The 19,486-nt window shown below is 46.6% G+C and overlaps 1 protein-coding gene across 1 annotated transcript in view; it reads right to left on the minus strand.

The window, feature by feature from the left end:
• Positions 1-19,486, minus strand: part of FER1L5 (fer-1 like family member 5) — a 57,470-nt gene that overhangs the window by 26,552 nt on the left and 11,432 nt on the right. The window contains exons 7-19 of the mRNA XM_014468111.2: positions 18,732-18,860; positions 18,019-18,081; positions 17,238-17,288; positions 12,230-12,260; positions 11,282-11,397; positions 10,975-11,098; positions 10,496-10,548; positions 9,309-9,377; positions 6,528-6,571; positions 6,352-6,434; positions 6,187-6,281; positions 4,543-4,671; positions 3,018-3,195 (exon numbers count right to left, since the gene is read on the minus strand). Coding sequence (XP_014323597.1) covers positions 3,018-3,195; positions 4,543-4,671; positions 6,187-6,281; positions 6,352-6,434; positions 6,528-6,571; positions 9,309-9,377; positions 10,496-10,548; positions 10,975-11,098; positions 11,282-11,397; positions 12,230-12,260; positions 17,238-17,288; positions 18,019-18,081; positions 18,732-18,860 — 1,165 coding nt within the window. The remainder of the gene's footprint in view (positions 1-3,017; positions 3,196-4,542; positions 4,672-6,186; positions 6,282-6,351; positions 6,435-6,527; positions 6,572-9,308; positions 9,378-10,495; positions 10,549-10,974; positions 11,099-11,281; positions 11,398-12,229; positions 12,261-17,237; positions 17,289-18,018; positions 18,082-18,731; positions 18,861-19,486) is intronic.

Raw genomic sequence — 19,486 nt, forward strand, 5'->3', positions numbered from 1 at the left:
CAAATAAGCAGCAGCTAACCTCAGCATGCCTCATACCTCTCAATAAAGGAGCCCCAGGCCTGGCACTAGCAGCAGCCTCCCTTGGTTCACAGCTTGGCCTCTCCTGGCACCTCCAAACCCAACACACGTAGCAGCCATTTGCAGATTGCTCTGTAGCTTGTGTCGGGTGGCCCTAGGCAGGGCACAGGAAGTGGCTGACTTTGCACCTCCTGGGAGGCTCCAGAGCCAGTGCATCTGGTGGTCAGCTTCAGACCATGCCAGATTACAACCCTAACCACATCCATTTGAGACACAATGTAAGGGGCAGACTTTGAAAGCTTCAAAGTCCCACTAAGGCAAGTCCTACTCCATAGGCATCTCCTGCACAGCAGTTCTTCTGCTGTAGTCACAGCTGGTCTGCACAGCCAATTGGCCTGAAGCTTAATCCCTCCCAGTAATGCCAACAGCAATTAAGGCTCAACTACCACAGGACAATGCACACAGCCCACACAGGGATCCATCTAAAGTGCCCAGCTCAGGTGGCAGGGGAGATTGAGCCACTGAGCCCTAAGGAACACTGATTGCATAAGGCCACTCTACCAATTCAAAGAGACATAGCAGGTCTACCTAATACATAGAAACAAACACAGAGAAGCAGCCAAAATGCAGAGACAAAGAAACATGTTGTAAATGAAAGAACAGAAGAAATCTCCAGAAAAAGAACTAAAGTAAATGGAAGCAAGTAAACTACTAGATTCAGAGTTCAAAACAATGGTTATAAGGATGCTCAAGAAACTTAATAAGAACTTCAAGGAACTTAGTGAGAACCTCAGGAAACTAGTGAGAATTTTAAAGAACTTAAGTGAGAACATCAACAACATGAAAAAGGACCAGTCAGAAATGAAGGCTATACTAACTGAAATGAAAAATAATTTACAGGGAATTAACAGTAGAATAGAGGGCTCTGAGAATCAAATTAGAGACTTAGAAAAAACACCTAATCAGAAGAGCAAAAAGAATTCAAAAATATGAAGATAGTGTAAGGACTCTCTGGGACAATTTCAAGTGTACTAACATTTGCATCATGGGGTACCAGAAGGAGAAGAGAGGGAGCAATAAATTGATAACCTATTTGAAAAAATAATGACAGAAAACTTCCCTTACCTGGTGAAAGAAATAGACATACAAGTCCAAGAAGCACAGAGTGTCCCAAACAAGATGAACCCAAAGAGGCCTTCACCAAGACACATCATAATTAAAATGCAAAAGGTTAAAGACAAAGAGAGAATCTTAAAAGCAGCAAGAGAAAAGCAGGTAGTTACCTACTAGGAAGTACCCATATGACTGTCAACTGATTTCTCAACAGAAACTTTGCAGGCCAGAGGGAGTGACAAGAAACATTCAAAGTGATGAAAAGCAAATACCTACAACAAAGATTACTCTACCCAGCAAAGCTATCATTTAGAACTAAAGGTCAGATAAGAGCTTCACAGACAAGAAAAAGCGAAAGGGGTTCATCACCACCAAACCAGTATTACATGAAATGTTAAAGGGCTTCTTTAAGAAGAAGAAAATAGATTAAAAATAAGAGCAATAAAATGGCAATAAATATATATCTATCAACAATTGAACTTAAAAATCAAAATAACCAAACATGGAATCTAATGAACAAAATAAACTGATGAATATAGTAGAACCAGAGGCATGGAAACATGGAACAGACAGATAAAACTCAGAGGTAAGGGGAGGGGAAGAGATTAACCAAAGAACTTATATGCATACATGCATTACCCATGGACACAGACAATAGGGTGGTGAAGGTCTGGGATGGGGCAGGAACCAGTTGGGGGGGGGTGTTGGGGGGGAATGGGGGAGGACATCTTTAATACTCTCAACAATAAAGATTATTTTAAAATTCAATTAAAAAATAAAATGATTATGATGGTATGACAAGTTTTTTCATAGCATATCATTACTGAAAATGGATACAAATAAAAAATTAATAAAAAGTAGAATATTATGCCATATTAAAGAAGCCAGTCTTTCTTCATATTGTATGATTCTATGTATATAAAAGGTCCGGGTTGGGGGTGGGGAGGTGGAGAAATGGTCCAGAATAGGAAACTCTATGGAGACAGAAAATAGATTAGTGGTCGCCTAAGGTTGGGGAGATAGGAGAATAGAAAGTGACTGCTAGTGGGTACAGGATTTCTTTTTGGGATGATGAATGCTCTAAAATTGACCACGGTGATGGTGCACAGTTCTGTGAACATACGAAAAACCACTGAATGGTCTACTTTACATGGGTAAATTGTATGATATTCTGAATTATATTTTAATAAAGCTGTTCTTAAAAGAACAGGCAGAGAAGAGGAATACAATGACTGCCAGCTGAGAGGAAAGCCTCTCAATGGGTGACGAGATGGTGAAGCTGATGAAGGTGAAAGGGAGACCATATTCCTCCAGAGCAGCGATTCTCAAACTTTAGCATGCATCTGAATCGTCTGGAGGGCCTGCTAAATCAGATTGTGGGGCCGCATCCCCAGATATTCTGATTCTTTAGGACTGGGGTGGGGCCAAGAATCTGCATTTCTCACAGTTCCCAGGCAATACTGAGGCTGCTGCCTAGACACCGCATTTTGAGGACCGTTTCTCTCTAGTGCCCAATATGGGTGTCCAATAGGTAGGTATTGGATGAGGAGAGATGGATGGATAGCAGGTAGGGAGATGAACAGTGGGTGGAAGTTGCATGGATGGACGGGGCTGGTTCAGGGTAGTGGGGGAGAAGATGGGATTGGGAAGTTGTAGTGTGGAGGAGGACTTGAAGCCATGACCTGGTTTCAACTCTTGTGGGCTCACCACTCAGTAGTTGTGCAATGTTTGGCAGGTGACTTCACCTCCATGAAGCTCACTTTCCTAATGTGTGGAACATGGGTTAACAATGCCTGTGAATGTTCCATGAGCTAATACCCTTCCAAGGGTTCAGAGCCTGGCATGCAGTGGATGCTCTCCACCTCTTGGCTGGATTTGACTATTACCATCATATATCACTGGGCTATACTGTGTGGTTGAGACGAGAGGCTTGTAATTCCGGTCCATCTTGTTTCCATAGTGGCCGATGCTGACCTCAAATTGGATCAGGTCCTTAAAGTTGGGCATCATGGTACAGGAAAGGAAGATGATGCACAGCCCATACTTTAGGCGGTTCTTGTGCTTCTAAAACAAATAACCCCCACACCCCCAGCACATAAGCCAAGATGAACAAGGCTATAAAGACAGGAAGGGGGCAAGGATGAGGTGAGCTCAACCATCACTGAAACCCACCCCCACTCAAAGCCTTGCCTTGACTCCTACTCACCTGGCTGATCAAGGAGGCAGTTCCTTCCAGGACCTCCATCACTTGCCCGCTCCCCGACCCAGCCAACCCTGATCCCTTCCCTTTCTGCAACTGGGCAGGAGGGTCTTCTTGCTGGTCAGGTGAGGCTGTGGTTGGGCCACCTACCTACACCCATGTTGGGCCACACCACTCTTCTCCTTTTGGCCTAAATGCTCTTCTCAGATGAGACTGAGAATGGACAGGGGTGCAAGGTAGACGTTGCACACATACATCCTTTCTTGCTCCTCCTCAAGCCCCCTCCTCCCACCATGCCTCCCTTCTGCTGGGGGGGGGGGGGAGGGCTCTTTCTATAGCTCCTCTCTTGTTTCTGTTGCAACCTCTGCCCTACTCTTGCATATTCCTAGCCTGTTCCCTAGCTCAGGTCTCCTCTGCCTTAAACATAGCCTCCTTCTCCCCTCAGCTACCACCTGATCTTGTCTCCCTCCGCTTTCCAGCCAAGTTGCTATGCACTTGTCTCCATGCACCATCTGCAACTTCTCTCTCCCGCCTGAAGCAGAAAATAGGCATCAGCTTAGGCCCGCAGTGGTCCGCAAACTGCAGCTCGTGAGCCATATGCGGCTCTTTGGCCCCTTGAGTGTGGCTCTTCCTAAGCCTTAGGAGTACCCTAATTAAGTTAATAACAAGGTACCTACCTATATAGTTTAAGTTTAAAAAAATTGGCTCTCAAAAGAAATTTCGATCGTCGTACTGTTGATATTTGGCTCTGTTGACTAATGAGTTTGCCGACCACTGGCTTAGGGGAATGTGTTTCACTTCTGTCCTGTTAGTTGGTGGCTCTGATCACTCAGAGTCCCTTTGGAACCAGCTCTCCTGTAAAGCTCTCTTCCCTGTAACTGTACCATTTCTCTTGAGCAAGTGAGTGACTCACCTTACTCCCCCCTGACTATTCTCAACACTTTGCTGCCTCAATGGCCTTCCCCTGCCTTTAGGAAGAAACCCAAACTTCTTAGAATCTTCCTGCTTAACTAGATGACACTTTCCTTAAGCCAAAGCCTTATCTTGTCTTTACTAGGTCCCCTGGCCACCTGGGATTTGGCATGGCAGGATGCTCTAGCGGCTCGGGAGAGACTCAGGTGGGTTGAGCACCATCCTCACGCACCCATTACCACATTCAGCTTGTGGCCCCTGATTGGGGTCGGCAGAGGGCCCCTTTCTTCCTGGGTTACCTCTACACTGGTCACTTCCTGGGAGAGGTCCTTTATTCTACTGTCTGGGTGGGACTTGATGTTGGTGACTAACTCCAGGAAGACCCGGCCTCGATACTCCAAACCGTCCTTAACAGAGCTGGGGATACCCTAAGAAAAGAGAGAGGAAAGTGGGGAGGAAGGGGATGAGAGAAACAGAGCAGGCCAATCTCCCAACACCTCTACAGTAAAGACAGAATTGTCCGGTAAGTTCAACCCCAGGGAGGAATTCCAGATCCCAGACACAGTGTTCCTGGAAACCTCTAGGCCAAGCAAGTCAAACTCAAAGGTTAACATAGGCCAAATAAACAAGGTTGAAGTTTATGTCAGCCACAAAAAAGCAAAAGCTTCAATTTTCACAGAAACATAGGTTTATTTCTATAGAGACATGCTGAATACAAAGGGCTGAAATAAATGAGTAATCACTAACATAAAATAATAGAAGATTTTAATAAAAATTAATATTTTTTCTTGAACATTAACGTACCAGACACTGAATAACTGCACAAATTAATAAGCGTAACGCAAATAAACCCATTTTTCTTTTGCCCCGAAAGTAGAATATTTCCTGTTGCGCACACCAAACAGATCAGTCCAAGACTAATGACATGGCAATCGGCTGCTAAAATATTTGCTGCTAGTTTTAGTGGAGAGAAATGGTGCGCCTGTGCGTAAGATGCATAAGGAAAATGAATGCAACACGATTATAATAATCAGTCATTAGTGAACGTTGTAGTTCGTTATTAATAATTATGTATAACAGGATATTGTAAAAATTAAGTTACGAAATTTTTATTAAAACATTTCTTATATACCGTTATATTGGCTGGGCCGCAAAAATATTCGTTGTGGGCCGCATGTGGCCCGCCTGCCGCGAGTTTGACATGCTTGCTCTAGGCCCTGACCCTTCCTCTGCACCCTTCAGCTTGCTCCTCCCTTCCATGTATTTGGCCTGTAGATCCCATAAATGCTTCCTGCTGGGAGGGCACTGTGATAACTAGTGGCCAATCAGACCATGTCCTGTGCTTTGGCCACAGTGACTGGCCCAAGGGAAGCACATGTGACCTAAGGACACCAATGAGAATGCTTCCCTGGCCCTGCTAGAGAGTCCCGGGAACACAGTGCCAGCACGGAAACCTGACTGCAGTGGGAAAGAATGAGGCCAGGGCTAGAGAGCAGCAGAGATGAGAGATGGAGAGAGGGTGAGAGTCTTCTGATGGCACTGAGGTTGTGGCGCCTGCCTCTTCCTCACTCAGAGACCTTCCCAGCCCCATTCCCTCTTGTAAGTCCATTGGACTTGGTTTTCTGGCGTTTGTCACCAGGCCTAAATAACCCCAGTGCTTTTCTACATTTACCTTTGCTGCTTCTTTCGTCTCATAGGTCCTTTCCACCTGTTGAAAATCTTACCCAGGATCCCATCTCCATGCCCTCCATCTGTTCCTTTCTTGTGCCATGGCCGCATCCCACACATTCACGGCCATTTACGGACAGGCTTCACGTTCTCTACCAGCATGTGGTGGACAGAAACCAGGCCCGGATCCTCCCCAGGCATCTCCCAGGCCCCAGTGCCTCACACATGGTCGGTTTTACCTCCTCTGTTCCCTAGAGTTGACATGAGAGGCTTACAGCGCCTTCTTCTTGGATCTGGAAAGGGGCCTTTTTACCCCCATGGAGAGTCAGAAAGCTGGGGCCAAAGCAGGGTAGGAAACCAGAGTACATTCCTGCAAGAAGAGAGGGTGAGAGGGCGGCCAGGTGCGAGAGGCACCGGAGGGGGACTGGGGGCTTGCTTGCCTTCTATTTCTGCTCCGGTGGACGAGATCTGGTTGAGTACCAGGCTGACAGTCCCGATTTCACTCCAGAGTTTGCCCTTGGGGCTGGAGAGAAGTGCATACTGCTGGCTGAGCCCCTGACCCAGCTTCGATTTTCCCCTCCCCGGCATGTTTTCCAGCCTCCACCTGGTTGCTCACCAGTCCCAGACTCTGAACTTGATGTAGCTGGAGAGGCAGGGCAGCTGCAGGGGGAGGCGAGAGACACAGTGGGTGTGTGCTCCTGCTTGGAGGGTCCAGTCCTCACGGAGACCACAAGCACTTGGAAGTCCTGGGTCCAGGTCCAAGGCCTGGCTTAGTTATCAATGAGCCATTAACTACAGCCAAGGTGGATTTACCATGGGAGCTCCTGGACCCTAAGCTTTAGGACCCCTACTTGCATGGATCCTTGCAAGGCCCTGGGAGAGGCTAGGGCTGTGTCCCATGATCATTTGTATTATTGGTCTTCAAACGGCCCGCTAATTGCATAAGCTCAGGACCTGTGAGACCTGGACTGTGATTTCACGACTACAGTCCTCACACAGCCCAGCATAGTGTAATTACCACACCCTCTCATGGGGGGAGTCTTGAGCCTAGAATGTCTTGATCATATCCGCAGTTAACTTCAACCAGTGGGTCATCTATCTCCATAAAGGGTAAACAACAATGGTTATCCATGGATTGGGGGAGGGGGGTGTCCCATGTCCCCCGACCTGTACTGAATGATCTCCTGTACCAATTGAGTCCCAGCAACCTCATTAGCTAGGTGCTATTCTTAGTCCCATTTTCAGACAGGAAAACTGAGGCACAGAGAAGTTGAATTCCTGAAGTTCTCATGTTAGGTGCAAGGGCTGATGCAGCCTCAAGCTCCTGACAACACTGCCTAAGCCCAGGGAGGGCTGGGACTGTCCCTATTTGCAGACAGGAAATGAGGCCCAGAGAAGCAGAGGAACTTGTTCAAGGTCACACAGTAAGGGGTGGAGTCAGGATTAGAACCCATGCTTCTGAGTCATATCTCTACTCTGCTATAGGGTTCCTTTAATTAAGAGAACAATAAAGTCCATGTTTAAAACAGCTGCCGGGTTGAGGTCTGAGTTGGTCCCCCATCTTCTCAGCCAGGGCCTCTTCTTCCCTCATAGCAGTTCCTGGGGCCCTGCTGGGATCCTTCCAGTTCTCCATTCTCCTCGTTCATGCCCGACTCGCTGTGCAGGTTGGGGGCCAAGGGGAGATAGGGAAAGGCTTTCCGGTTGAACAGCTGGGTATTAAGAAATGAGGAATTACCCAGGTTAAGGAAGGACGTTGGAAGTGGAGACATGAGCACCAGCAGGCACCCAGGTCTTCCAAAGTTATGAATCCACCAAATTCAAATTCATGGGTAAACTACCTTTCCATCTTTCCTATTGGAAATTCTCCTCCCACTTCCTTGCCTTGACTCCCCTCCTGTCCTGGGGCCCCTGGACTATAAAGTGGCACACCCCCATTTCAGTAGCACTCCCCTGCAGTCTGCCTAGCTGGGGCCCTGACCAGCTGGCCTCAGATGCTACCGTTTGTGGAGGATGACTACATCCGGCCACATCAGCGTGAGGCGCACATCTTTCTGCTGCATTTCCAGAGGACCAGTAATCCTCAGGCCTGTATCCAACTGGTCCCCGTCCTGGACATTGTGACCTGTCAGAAATGGGTGAGGGCCCAGGGGATGCATGGATGCCTTTAACTGTTGGAGGGCCCCTTCAGGGATGGAGGAGGCCTGGCCTGGGCCACTGGTTCTGAGCCTAATGGCAGCTGAGCATCTGAGGGTCCTGCCTCATCACAGGTGGGGGTGAGCTTGGCAAGGGTGGGGGATGAACTTGGCCTTCTAAACTCTCATCCTACTTTATGAGTCTATAAAATCACCTAAGGAGATAGGGATTAGGTGGAATGGTTAAAAACGATGACTCACCAGGAGGAGACTGGGGAAGCTTCTAAGAGAGCGAGGAGGAGGTCCCAAAGGAGGGAAGAGGGGAGCTCTTTAGCTAATTTCATGTCACACAAATGTAAGATAAGGAACCCAAACACCCTCTGGGTGGCCGAATGGATGGCACCCAGCGTTCTGTGCCTTGCGCTCATGAGAGTGCTCAGGTTCTCTCAGACTTGCCTCCCCTCGGTTTGCACACGGCTCTTGGAAGCCTGGCTGCCAGGGCTTGAAGAGAACCGGCATCCACACCGTTGACAAGTGACCGAGAAGGACTGCAAGGCTATAAAAGTCAGGCCTCAGAACCCCACACCAAAGAGCCTCTTGGGCATTTAGGGTAGAAACAAATAGTCCAACCACATGTCGCCCAGAATGTGGGCCCATGGTAGCTCTAGGCCAGTGATGACGAACCTTTTGAGCTCGGCGTGTCAGCGTTTTGAAAAACCCTAACTTAACTCTGGTGCCGTGTCACATATAGAAATTTTTTGATATTTGCAACCATAGTAAAACAAAGACTTATATTTTTGATATTAATTTTATATATTTAAATGCCATTTAACAAAGAAAAATCAACCAAAAAAATGAGTTCGCGTGTCACCTCTGACACGCGTGTCATAGGTTCGCCATCACTGCTCTAGGCCATCAACAAAGAGCTGACATTCTGTCCTGGGCATTTGGCCTAGGAGATAATTCATACTACAGTTTAGAATGAGTCTTTAAAGTGGTTGCTTTGTTATTTAATGTAAGTGAAAGGACACGTTTAAGTTTTCTGGAATGGTCCGTTGTATGGCCCACTTATTTATTAATCCTGGATGTAGTGAGGTTTTGCCTTATAGTCCTGGGCTTCCTCGTGCTCCCTGTCAGGCAGAGCCCTCCCCCCTCACGTGCTTCTTGGCCCCTCCTTCCACCTCACTTCTACACACACCAACACCCAAACATCCTTTCCGTTTGCGGGGCAAGGGAGGAGGGCAGGCATGATGGGACGGTAATACCTGAATCTGTAAGGTCAGGATCTCATTCCAGATCGGGTTCTCGGTTTGGGTCTTCACCAGTGTCTTCAGCTGGGAATATCCCAAAGCAGTGTCAGTGCCAACCTGTCCCCTGCTCCCTCCACAGGCCTCACCTTCCAGCCCTTCTGGTCTGCCCACAGAAGGACGCTGTCTGTAGCCCAGGGATAATCAATTGACTCCCTGGCCTAAAGACACTTGGACAACTTCTCACCAGCTACAGCCTTAGTCCTTTGTGCACCTACCCAGGTTCAGATTCCTTAACACATTAGATTATGTTAGATGAACTCTAAGATCCCAACAGAAAAGTGATCAAAAGAGCTCCAACAGCAGCAGCACACATGGTACCTCTTATCGAAGCATCATTTTAAAATCTAGTCTTAATCTAAGCAATCATGTCAGAGAACTCAAAGGGTAGTGGACTGGTTAAACTTTTTAATACACACTCAGAAAAACATTTTGAAAAATATGTTTCATCTATCGCTCAAGATCATCTTATCTAGATCCTGAATCCAAACCGTGCTCGGAGTGGTGGTTCTAAGGTATGTCCACCAGTCCTTTGGCACTACTTCCTTCAAAAGGTGAACACTAACTAACCCCTCCCCTTATACTAGTATATGGGCTGGGTTTAATGACTCCTAATAGGTAGAACATGGTGGAAATGATGGTTTTTAAATTCTGAGACAAACCTATTTAACTTTAGCCCAGCATTCACCGAATTTGAACATAGGATCCTTTTTGCACAAAGCATCCATCAGCACACTTTGGAAAATGCTACTCTGTTCATAGAGGTTCATGGAATGTCAGCAACTGTCTTGCTAGAACCCTCAGTTTATAAATGAAGGAACAGAGGCTCAGAGGGATGGCGCCGGGTTCAGTGAGGTTCATTTGCAGCATGCTGCTTCATTCAGTCACTCACTCATCAGGCATTCGTATCTTTGGTTTTCAGGAGGCATCTTCTCCTTGCTGGGCACTGGGCACAGCTCTGCGAGACAGTGGCTAAGCCATGGCTCCACCTTCACAAAGTTCCTGGTCCAGTGGGATCATATGGCCCTTTAATGGAAGAACTGGGAGATGATTCCTGGGGTCCTGCCTACCAAGCGAGTCTTACCCCCACACTGTTTTTTTCTAGGTGGGCATTTCTCTAAGCCACACACCCTTTCTACACTTACCTTTTCCCCAATTAGTTCCACTTCCAACATTGGACTCACTAAATGGTGTTTCTCTGTGAACAAGAAGTTAAAAGATTTCTGAGACAACAGCATTTTTTTTTTTTTTTTTTTTTGGACAAGGAAATGGAGAGGTGATAGAACAACTTAAAACCCTCCCCCATAATGTGGTTCGGCGCTCCCATTTTCATTGTCTCTGTGTGTGCTGTTCTGTGTCATGACTCATAAAGGCAGAGGGAGGGGGCTTTGCTCCTGAGTGAACCTCTGCTCCTGAGCATCAAAACCAGGTCAGGAATATACGGCCCAATTTAATGGGTGTAATGGGGTCTCCATAAAACAACTCTTGGTGGATTTTAGCTTCACCCTGTCCCTCATCCCAGATCTTAGATTAGCATCGGGAACAGCCAAACCCGATGGGGACCTACAGTGCCACCATGTAGGGCACCTCAGAGTTGCTTCCTCCCTGCCACCCTGACTCTCACTGAGGTGAAGGTCCTCTGCGCAGTAGATGAAGAATTGTAAGTAGGCCAAGTTCACTGGGACCATTGCTGACTTGAAGATGTGAATTTTGGTGTCCTCGGCATCATAGGGCAGCTTTTGATCTACCTGGAGAGACCAGAGAGCTGACAGGGTCAAAGTTGCAGGGAGGTCACGGCCAAGGCCACTGTGGGGACTAAGTGGACAACTCTGAAGTGACACCAGGGACAAATGAAAGCATGTGAAGGCCCAGGGTGCCCCACAGAAGCAGTCAGGGTAGGAAATGTGACTTGGGTATGGGGGCAGCCTCACCAGGGCCTGGTCTCCCACACCGAGCGCACAGATGGTGACCTTCAGGTAGCCTCTCACACCACTGTTGGGTTCATTTGGCTGGCAGAGGCCTAACCACCTCCTCTGGAGTGCGTGACCTGGAGAGGCAGAGGGTCCATGAGAGACCAGCTTCCAGTCTCCATTATTCTCCCCTGAAACCAGGCTTTGTTTGTGTGGGAGAGGGGTGTGGAAACATGTCTCATATATTGGTTGCTATCCAGTAGTAGGACAATGAGAGTCACTCCTACCATTAAGCCAAGATAGTGCATTCACCAGGCTGCCAGCTAATGACATTAGAAAATAAGGACCCCCTCTTTCTGATTCTGGGAACATACAGTTGTTACTGTCCTGGTATGAGAAAGACAAGAATTCTCCCCAACTTTAAGTCCCAACCTTAACCTGGTATGTTATGGCCAGGTCACAGAGGAAATCTCTGCTCAAACTTCAATTTCCTAATGAACTCAAAAATAGAAAGTCAGTCCAAGGCTGGCCCTGGCCAGGTAGCTCAGTTGGTTGGAGCATCATCCCAATACTTCACGGTTACAAGTTCAATTCCTGGTCAGGGCACATATAAGAATCAACCAATGAATACATAAGTAAGTGGAACAACAAATCAATGTTTCTCTCTCTCTTTCTTTCTCTCTCTTTCATCAATAAATAAAAATAAAATAAAATAAGAAAGTCAGCCCAAGGCTGCATTAAAATATTAGCATTTGACCCAAAGGGAATTCTTCAGTTTTAAAGAGAAAGATGTTCTTATAAAACAAGATAAAATGCCATGAAGTACCATAAAATATCAAGTGTGGAAGATCATTCACACCCTTAAATACTCTTCCCCATATGTTGAACATACAGAGATTTTGTGATGTTTTGACACATGGCCTGGTCTTTCTGGGAAGGCACACATATTTGCAACAACTATTTACCTACCTTGAGAATGGTAGATAAAACCAATATCTGTCTGAAAAGACAAGAGTGGAATAAAGATCAGTTAGAACCTCCAGCCAAGATTTGTAATTCCAGCTACGCTAATGACAATATTAGCCCCTTGACCTGCCCTAACTTTTTAAATCTTTGCAACAAGCTGGAAGTTGGTCCATGTCTCCTCCATTCTACAGAGGAAGATAGTGAGTTTGAGGGAAGTGCTCAAAGTCTTCCAGTTAGTAAACGAGGAGGCCTGGATTGGAAGGACACTTAACCACCAAGCAGCCCTGCCTGGCAACACAGCATTGGCCCTGGGTGTGGGAAGGGCTCCTCTTGTCTGGGGAAGAGAATGGTCAAGAGAGTTGTTGGCAGAGAGACTAGGAGTTTTCCCTTTTCCTGTGAGAAAGTTTCTGGAGGGAGGCTGGAGGGACGTGGTACAGCATTGATGTGCTATGGAGCAAGGCCACCCCTGTAGCTCACATCTGAAAGGTCCACAGAGCAGTCCCCAGATCCTGCATGTTAGGCCTGCTTTAAAACCAGCTACCCCCTTGGATCGAGTAGGCAAAGATTTCTTAGATGCAACAACAAAAGCACAATTCATAAAAGAAATCTGATAAATTGGGCTTCATTGAAATTTAAAAACCTGCTCTCTGAAAGACACTATCAAACAAATGAAAGGACAAGTCTTATACTGGCAGATAATATTTCCAAATCATACATTTGATAATGGACTTAAGAATATATAAGACAACTTCAAGACTCAATAGTAAGACAACAACCCAATGAAAACAAGCAAAAGATTTGAACAGACATTTTGAACAGATAAAGAAGATATATTCATGACAAATAAGCACATGAAAAGATGTTCATTAGTTATCAGGGAAGTGTATCACCATGAGATACAACTACACATAATTAGAATGATAAAATAAAATAAGATGGACTATATCAAGTGTTGGTGAGAATGTGGAGCAACTGGAACTCTAATATACCTCTGGTGGGAATATAAAATGATAAAGCTTGTTTGGAATTTTAGAAAAACACCATTAAGAATTTTCTTTAGCTCTACCCAGTTTGGCTCAGTGAATAGAGCGTCGGCCTGTGGACTGAAGGGTCCCAGTTGAGTGTACATATCTCAGTTGCAGCCCTGGTTGGGGCATGTGCCAGAGGCAACCAATCGATGTGTCCTCTCACATTGATGTTTCTCTCTCTGTTTCTCCCCCTCCCTTCCACTCTCTCTAAAAATCAATGGAAAAATATCCTCGGATGAGGATTAACAAAAACAACAACAAAGTTAACCATACACCTACCATTAGAGCTAGTCATTCTACTTCTACATATATACTCCAGAGAAATTAAAGCATATGTCCACTCTAAGATTTACACATCAACTAGAGGCCCGGTGCGTGAATTTGTGCACAGGTGGGGTCTCTCAGCCTGAACAGTGATCGTGGCTGATTGGGCCAGCCGGCCAGGGGGAAGGAACATGGGACGTTGGCTGTGGGAGCACACTGACCACCAGGGGGCAGCTCCTGTGTTGAGCATCTGCCCCCTGGTGGTCAATGTGCATCATAGCGACTGGTCGACTGGTCGTTCGGTCAACTGGTCATAACGGTCACTTAGGCTTTTATATATATAAATATTGTAATAGCCAAAAGCTGAAATAATCTAAATGTTCATCAACAGATGAATGGATAAACAAACTGTGGTATATCCATATAATGGAATACTACTCATCAATAAAAAGAAATGAACTATTGATATATGCAACATGGATGAATCTCAAAATAATTATGCTGAGTGAAAGCAGCCAAACTAACAAAAAAAAGTGCATACTGTATGATTTGATTTACATGAAGTTCTAGAAAGTACAAAGCAATCTATAGTTACAGAAAGTAGACCATTGGTTGCTTGGGGATGGGAGGGGGTGAGTTGGGGGCTAGAGGAAAAAACTACAAAGGGGCACAAGGAAACTTTTGGGGATGATTGATGTGACAGATATGTTCATTATCTTGATTATGACAGTGGTTTCCTGGTGTATACGTATTTTTTAAGGTATCGAATTATATATTTTAAATGTGTATAATTCATTGTATGTCAATTATACCTCAATAAAGCTGGAAGGAAACGAAACAAAACTCAGTCACCCCTAAAAAAAACACCCAAAACTCCAGTCATCCCTAATGAAGCAGTAAATCTAGGCAGTGGTCATCGATAGCTACTACCCACATAAAAGGAGAGACCAACAGACATTCTGTGCCTCCTGCTGAAGCCATCTTGCCAAATAACTGACCTAAGTCTGGTGAAGCCTCCTCGAGATGAAAAGCCTGGGCAGAGGGACCTGAGAAGTGATCCTCTGGCGATACAATCAGCAAAATCCAGATGGGGCAGGGGGAGGGGGACGCTATAGGACAAACTTGTTTCTTTAATAAATAAATTGGAAAGAAAAAGGGGGTGGGGCCAACAGAATAAAAGAGTCCTGATAATACATTTTAAGCAACTGCAATGTATGCACCTGGTTTGAGCAAACTGTAAAAGGAATTCACAAGACAATTGGGGGAATTTGAACACCAAATTAGAAAGGTTTTTAATTAGATGTGATAGTCATACTTGTTTGCTTAATAAGATATGTTTTAGAACTACACACTGAAATATTTAAATTAAACTATCATGTCCGAGATTTGATTCAAAGTAATTCAGTGGGGCTGGGGAAATGGGCTGGGTGTGGATAAAAACCCAGTTGGCAATGAATTGGTGAAGCTGAGTGATGAGGAGGTGGGAATTTATACTATTCTCTCTACTTCTGTGTATGTTGAAAATTTCCAAAAAAGTAACATATTTTTTTAAAAGCTCAAGTTTTTTCTGCCCTCTGTATTTTACTCAGCAATTCATATGATTGGTTATTCTCTGAAAATTTCACAGTGGCCTTTGTCAAAAGCACAACGTTTTTGATCTCCTGCTAGTTACTCTCTAGAATCTTAATTTCTAAGCCTGCACTGTGGCTTGGAGAGTAAGACAGGAGTAGGGGGCGGGGGGTGGGGAGACAGTTCATGACTGTTCATGTGCTTATTACAAGTAGTGAGAAAGTAACCTGACTTTAATTTGTCCTAAATTTGCCTTTTTCCAAGGGTGATGTTGGGCATATTCTCTACCTTTCCCCTGTACTCAGTACTTTAAGAATGCTGTTTTTACACCAACCAGTCTGGCATAGTAAGAGATGGAGCCAAGAAGCTAGTTGATAGGAACTCAAAAGTCCAACAACAACTTTTGAAATCCTGGGCACCCGGCTACAGAATCTCAACTGGACCTCCTGGCTTCTCCCTCTAGTTCAGTGGTTCTCAACCTTCTGGCCCTTAAAATACAGTTCCTCATGTTGTGACCCAACCATAAAATTATTTTCGTTGCTACTTCATAACTGTAATGTTGCTACTGCTATGAATCGTAATGTAAATATCTGATATGCAGGATGGTCTTAGGCGACCCCTGTGAAAGGGTCGTTCGACCGCCAAAGGGGTCGTGACCCACAGGTTGAGAACCGCTGCTCTAGTTTGACCCCTCTTAATGTGCTTCCTGGCACTCATCTTTGGCCCATGCACCCTAAGAGCCTTTTCCTCCTTCTTCCAAAACCACATTCAGGCAATTGCCAATAGATCTATAGGGGAAATGATGCTATCCCAGACCTACACCAGATATCCCCTTCCTCAATCACCGGTTAATTAGGGACATTTCTACATCCCACCTAAGCATGAAGAAGTTACAGAAGAACGAGATCGGCCTCCTTCATCAACCTCAGCTTATAGGAACCCCAGCTTACAGGAAAAAACGAGACCGGCTGGAATGTTAGGCACATTCTTTATTCTGTGCTCCATTATACCCAGCTTGGGGCTCTCGTCCCTCTCGGCTGTTTTCCTGTTATTCTCATTACAGATTTGATTTCGAAAGACATGATCAAGGGCTTTCAGTTTCCAGTAAAGAGCCTTACCCAGTTTCCAATGGACCACCTACACCCGCCCTCCCACCCGCACCTGGTCTGGCCTTTACGGTAGACACAAATATCCCACGCCCCTTACTCCGGCCTGCTGAAGGCGTTTTGTTCCCCCCCCCCTTCTGTTGCAAATGTAACAATAAATTTACAATCTTTATCAGTTTCGGCCTCATGTGTTCCTCCGTCAGCGATCCTAACAGGTGAAGTGCTTTTTTGTGGGCTGCCAGATTTAATACAGACGCCTGCTTAAATTTGAATAAAAATACAGATGCCTGCTTAAATTTGAATTGCACGTACACCATGACTACTTTTCAGTATACGTTTGTCCCCTGCAATATTTTGTGAGGAGCCATGCAGTATTTGGGACATATTTCTATTTACAAAGTACCTGTTGTTTAAGACTCAGATTTAACGGGGCATCCTGTATTTAACCTGACAACCCTACCTTTTCTGATCTTCCTGGATTTGGGGAATCTTTGCGTAGCCCTTTGGGATGTGTAAACTTTCCTCATCTCAGCCTGTGTCTTTCCAAAGCAAACCTTTCACTCTGTCCTCACAGGTAGCAGCCTTTCCGATTTCTTTGACAATTAGGTTGGCCTTTTGGATCCTCTGCTTCCATTTCCTGGAGACAGAGGCTTGAACTGTATCTCATTGTTAAGTGTGGGGACTTCAACATGGCACCCAGCGTTCTCCTGAATGTTACGTGCTTTAATCCTCACAACAACCCAGGAATCTCATTGTTAAGTGTGGGGACTTCAACATGGCACCCAGCGTTCTCCTGAATGTTACGTGCTCTCCGTACCCTGTCACGCACAGAGCAGGGTCCATCAGGGGGTTGGGGAGCTCCCCCCTGTCACTCACAGAGTAAGTGATCACCCTCATTTACAGACGAGGAAACAGGGGCTCAGAATGCCTGGTCTAAGTCACCCAGTAGGTAGATGAATTCCTTTCCTGGCCTTGTGGGTGGAGCCCAGGGTGGGTGGGTCTCTAGGACCCTTCCCCCAACCTCCCCCCTCCTCCAATGCTCACTTGGAATCTCCCGATCTCCGAATGGGCTCTTACAACTGAGGAATTCAGCACCTGCAGGGGAAGAGCCAGAAAGAGTTCAGTTTACACAGCCCAGTTTCCTCCGCGCCCAGGGCGGGAACTGCAAGGGCACATCCCCACAGCCGAGTCTGTACATCCACATAGGGTCTCTTCTCATTCTCGGAGCAACCCTGTGGAGTTCCGGTTTTTAGTTCCATTTTCCTGGTGAGAAAATCGATTAAAGAGGCCGATTCACTTGCTCAACCCAAGGATCAACACAAAGCCCAGTGTCGCACTTGACTCTCTCACCACCTGCTGTCCCGGTTGGTTCCTATGTGCCTGTGTTCCCACAAATGTGGAAACTCTTTGAGGGGTGGCCTCCTCTTTCTCCTCAGCCCTGTGCTGGGACATACGAGGCATCTGATAAACACATGTTCACCACTGTTACCCGGCTCCCTCTGGTAGAAGAGTGGAATGTGGCCCCTCGAGAGGATATTAGAGGGGTCCCCTGGTGGCACGAGAGTCCTGGCACATGGGGAGACGCTGCTTTGTTCACCTCCGTGTCCAGGTCAGGGCCTAGCAGTTGGCATTCCATTTTGCTGAATGAATGAATGAATGAATGAATGTGGGTGTGGGCTGCAGGAGAGCGAAGAAGGTGGAGATGCTGCCCTGCGGTCAGTAAGACCATCTGAGGTGATCTGGCTCTAAGGGGAGGCTGGGGAATGAAGTGCTTCCCCGAATTGAGGTGGGACAAGAGAGTGGACCCTCTTTTCTGGTTCTTTACCTGGATTAAGATGGTGTAATCGAAGAACTTTGCAGGAATCTCATGGAAATTCTGGAAGAAGATCTGAAGGACAGGATGGGGATGGGGTTAGCTCTCAGTGACCCCAAAGGCTCAGAGTGGTGGGCTTCTTCCTGTCAGGTGCCCATGTCAATGTCTCTTAGCGCATACTGCCCTCACGCTCCCCCTCAGGAAGCAGAGGCCTCCTGGCTCCTGGAGGGTTTTCTGCCTGGATAAAGGGCAGGGGTGGGGGATTCCCACAGAACCTGTTGTGAGCAGCTGGAGGTCCAGCTAGCCACCCTGGGGTGGAGAGTGGAGCCTCTGTCTCCTTCCAGATTGCCCTGTGAGTCCCCTCCACCACCACTCCCTGCTGCAGTGAGAACTTCCTTTCCAAATGCAAACCTGGCTCTGTCACTTTCCTGCTTCAGTCCCTCCACGGCTCCCAAGTGTCATTCATGACAGACCCCAGGGCATTGTGCAGGCTTCCCTCCCCTCATCTACAGTTCTATCAATCATTCCTGCAACTTATCCATCTGTGGCCCCAGTGGCAAGCACAGTGCTCCACCCTCTGTAGGTGCTCAGTAAATGTGTGTGGAACACATGAACACACTTCAGTCAAGGAGCAAGCTGGCTGCCTGCCTGCAGGAACTGCCCAGCTCAACTGGCTCAATTGGCCAAAGTGCCCCATTCAGCCCTGAAGGGCACGTGCAGCCCACCTCGTTGAAGAAAGGGTTGTTTCCCATCTTGGTACGTGTGTGGTATTGATGGCCTCCAATGACCACCTTCACCAACGGCTTGAGGTTGTTGCCCATGAGCTGGCGGGCTTCAAACACCTTCACTTGGACCTACCGGGGACACAATGAGACCCTGATGTTGGGCTCCCCTTCTCCCACAGGGATTCTCTCTAAAAGACCCAAGTGTTGTGATGAGAAACCTCTGCTGTGGCGAGAAGGACAGCCCACAGGGAGAGGGCTGGCAGGAGCTGGGCCCGCCGGCCTGGAGCCACGCCTGGGGATGACCATGACTCTGTGTCCTTCTGGGAACTGTCACCTCCCTGCTTTGTCCTTGTCCTCCTGTGTGGATTTCGTTTTTCTTCTCCACTGGTATGGGCTTGTTACAGAATAAAAAAAGTCTAATGTTTCTGTTTGTTGTTGTTGTTGTTTTTCTTAATCCTCACCCGAGGATATTTTTCCATTGATTTTTAGGGAGAGAGGAAGAGAAAGGGGAAAGACAGAGAGAAACATTGATGTGAGAGAAACACATTGATTAGTTGCCTCCTGCACGTGTCCCAATCATGGCCTGGGCCGGGAAGGAGCCTGCAACCAAGGTACATGCCCTTGACTGGAATCGAACCCGGGACACTTTGGTCCTCAGGCTGATGGTCTATCCACTGAGCCAAACCAGCTAGGGCTCTGTTTGTTGATTTTTACTTATTTATTTTTCTTTTTTATAAATTTGTATTGATTTGAGA

This window comes from Myotis lucifugus, unplaced genomic scaffold (assembly GCF_000147115.1).
Source record: "Myotis lucifugus unplaced genomic scaffold, Myoluc2.0 scaffold_430, whole genome shotgun sequence".
In the NCBI taxonomy this organism is placed as follows: domain Eukaryota; kingdom Metazoa; phylum Chordata; class Mammalia; order Chiroptera; family Vespertilionidae; genus Myotis; species Myotis lucifugus.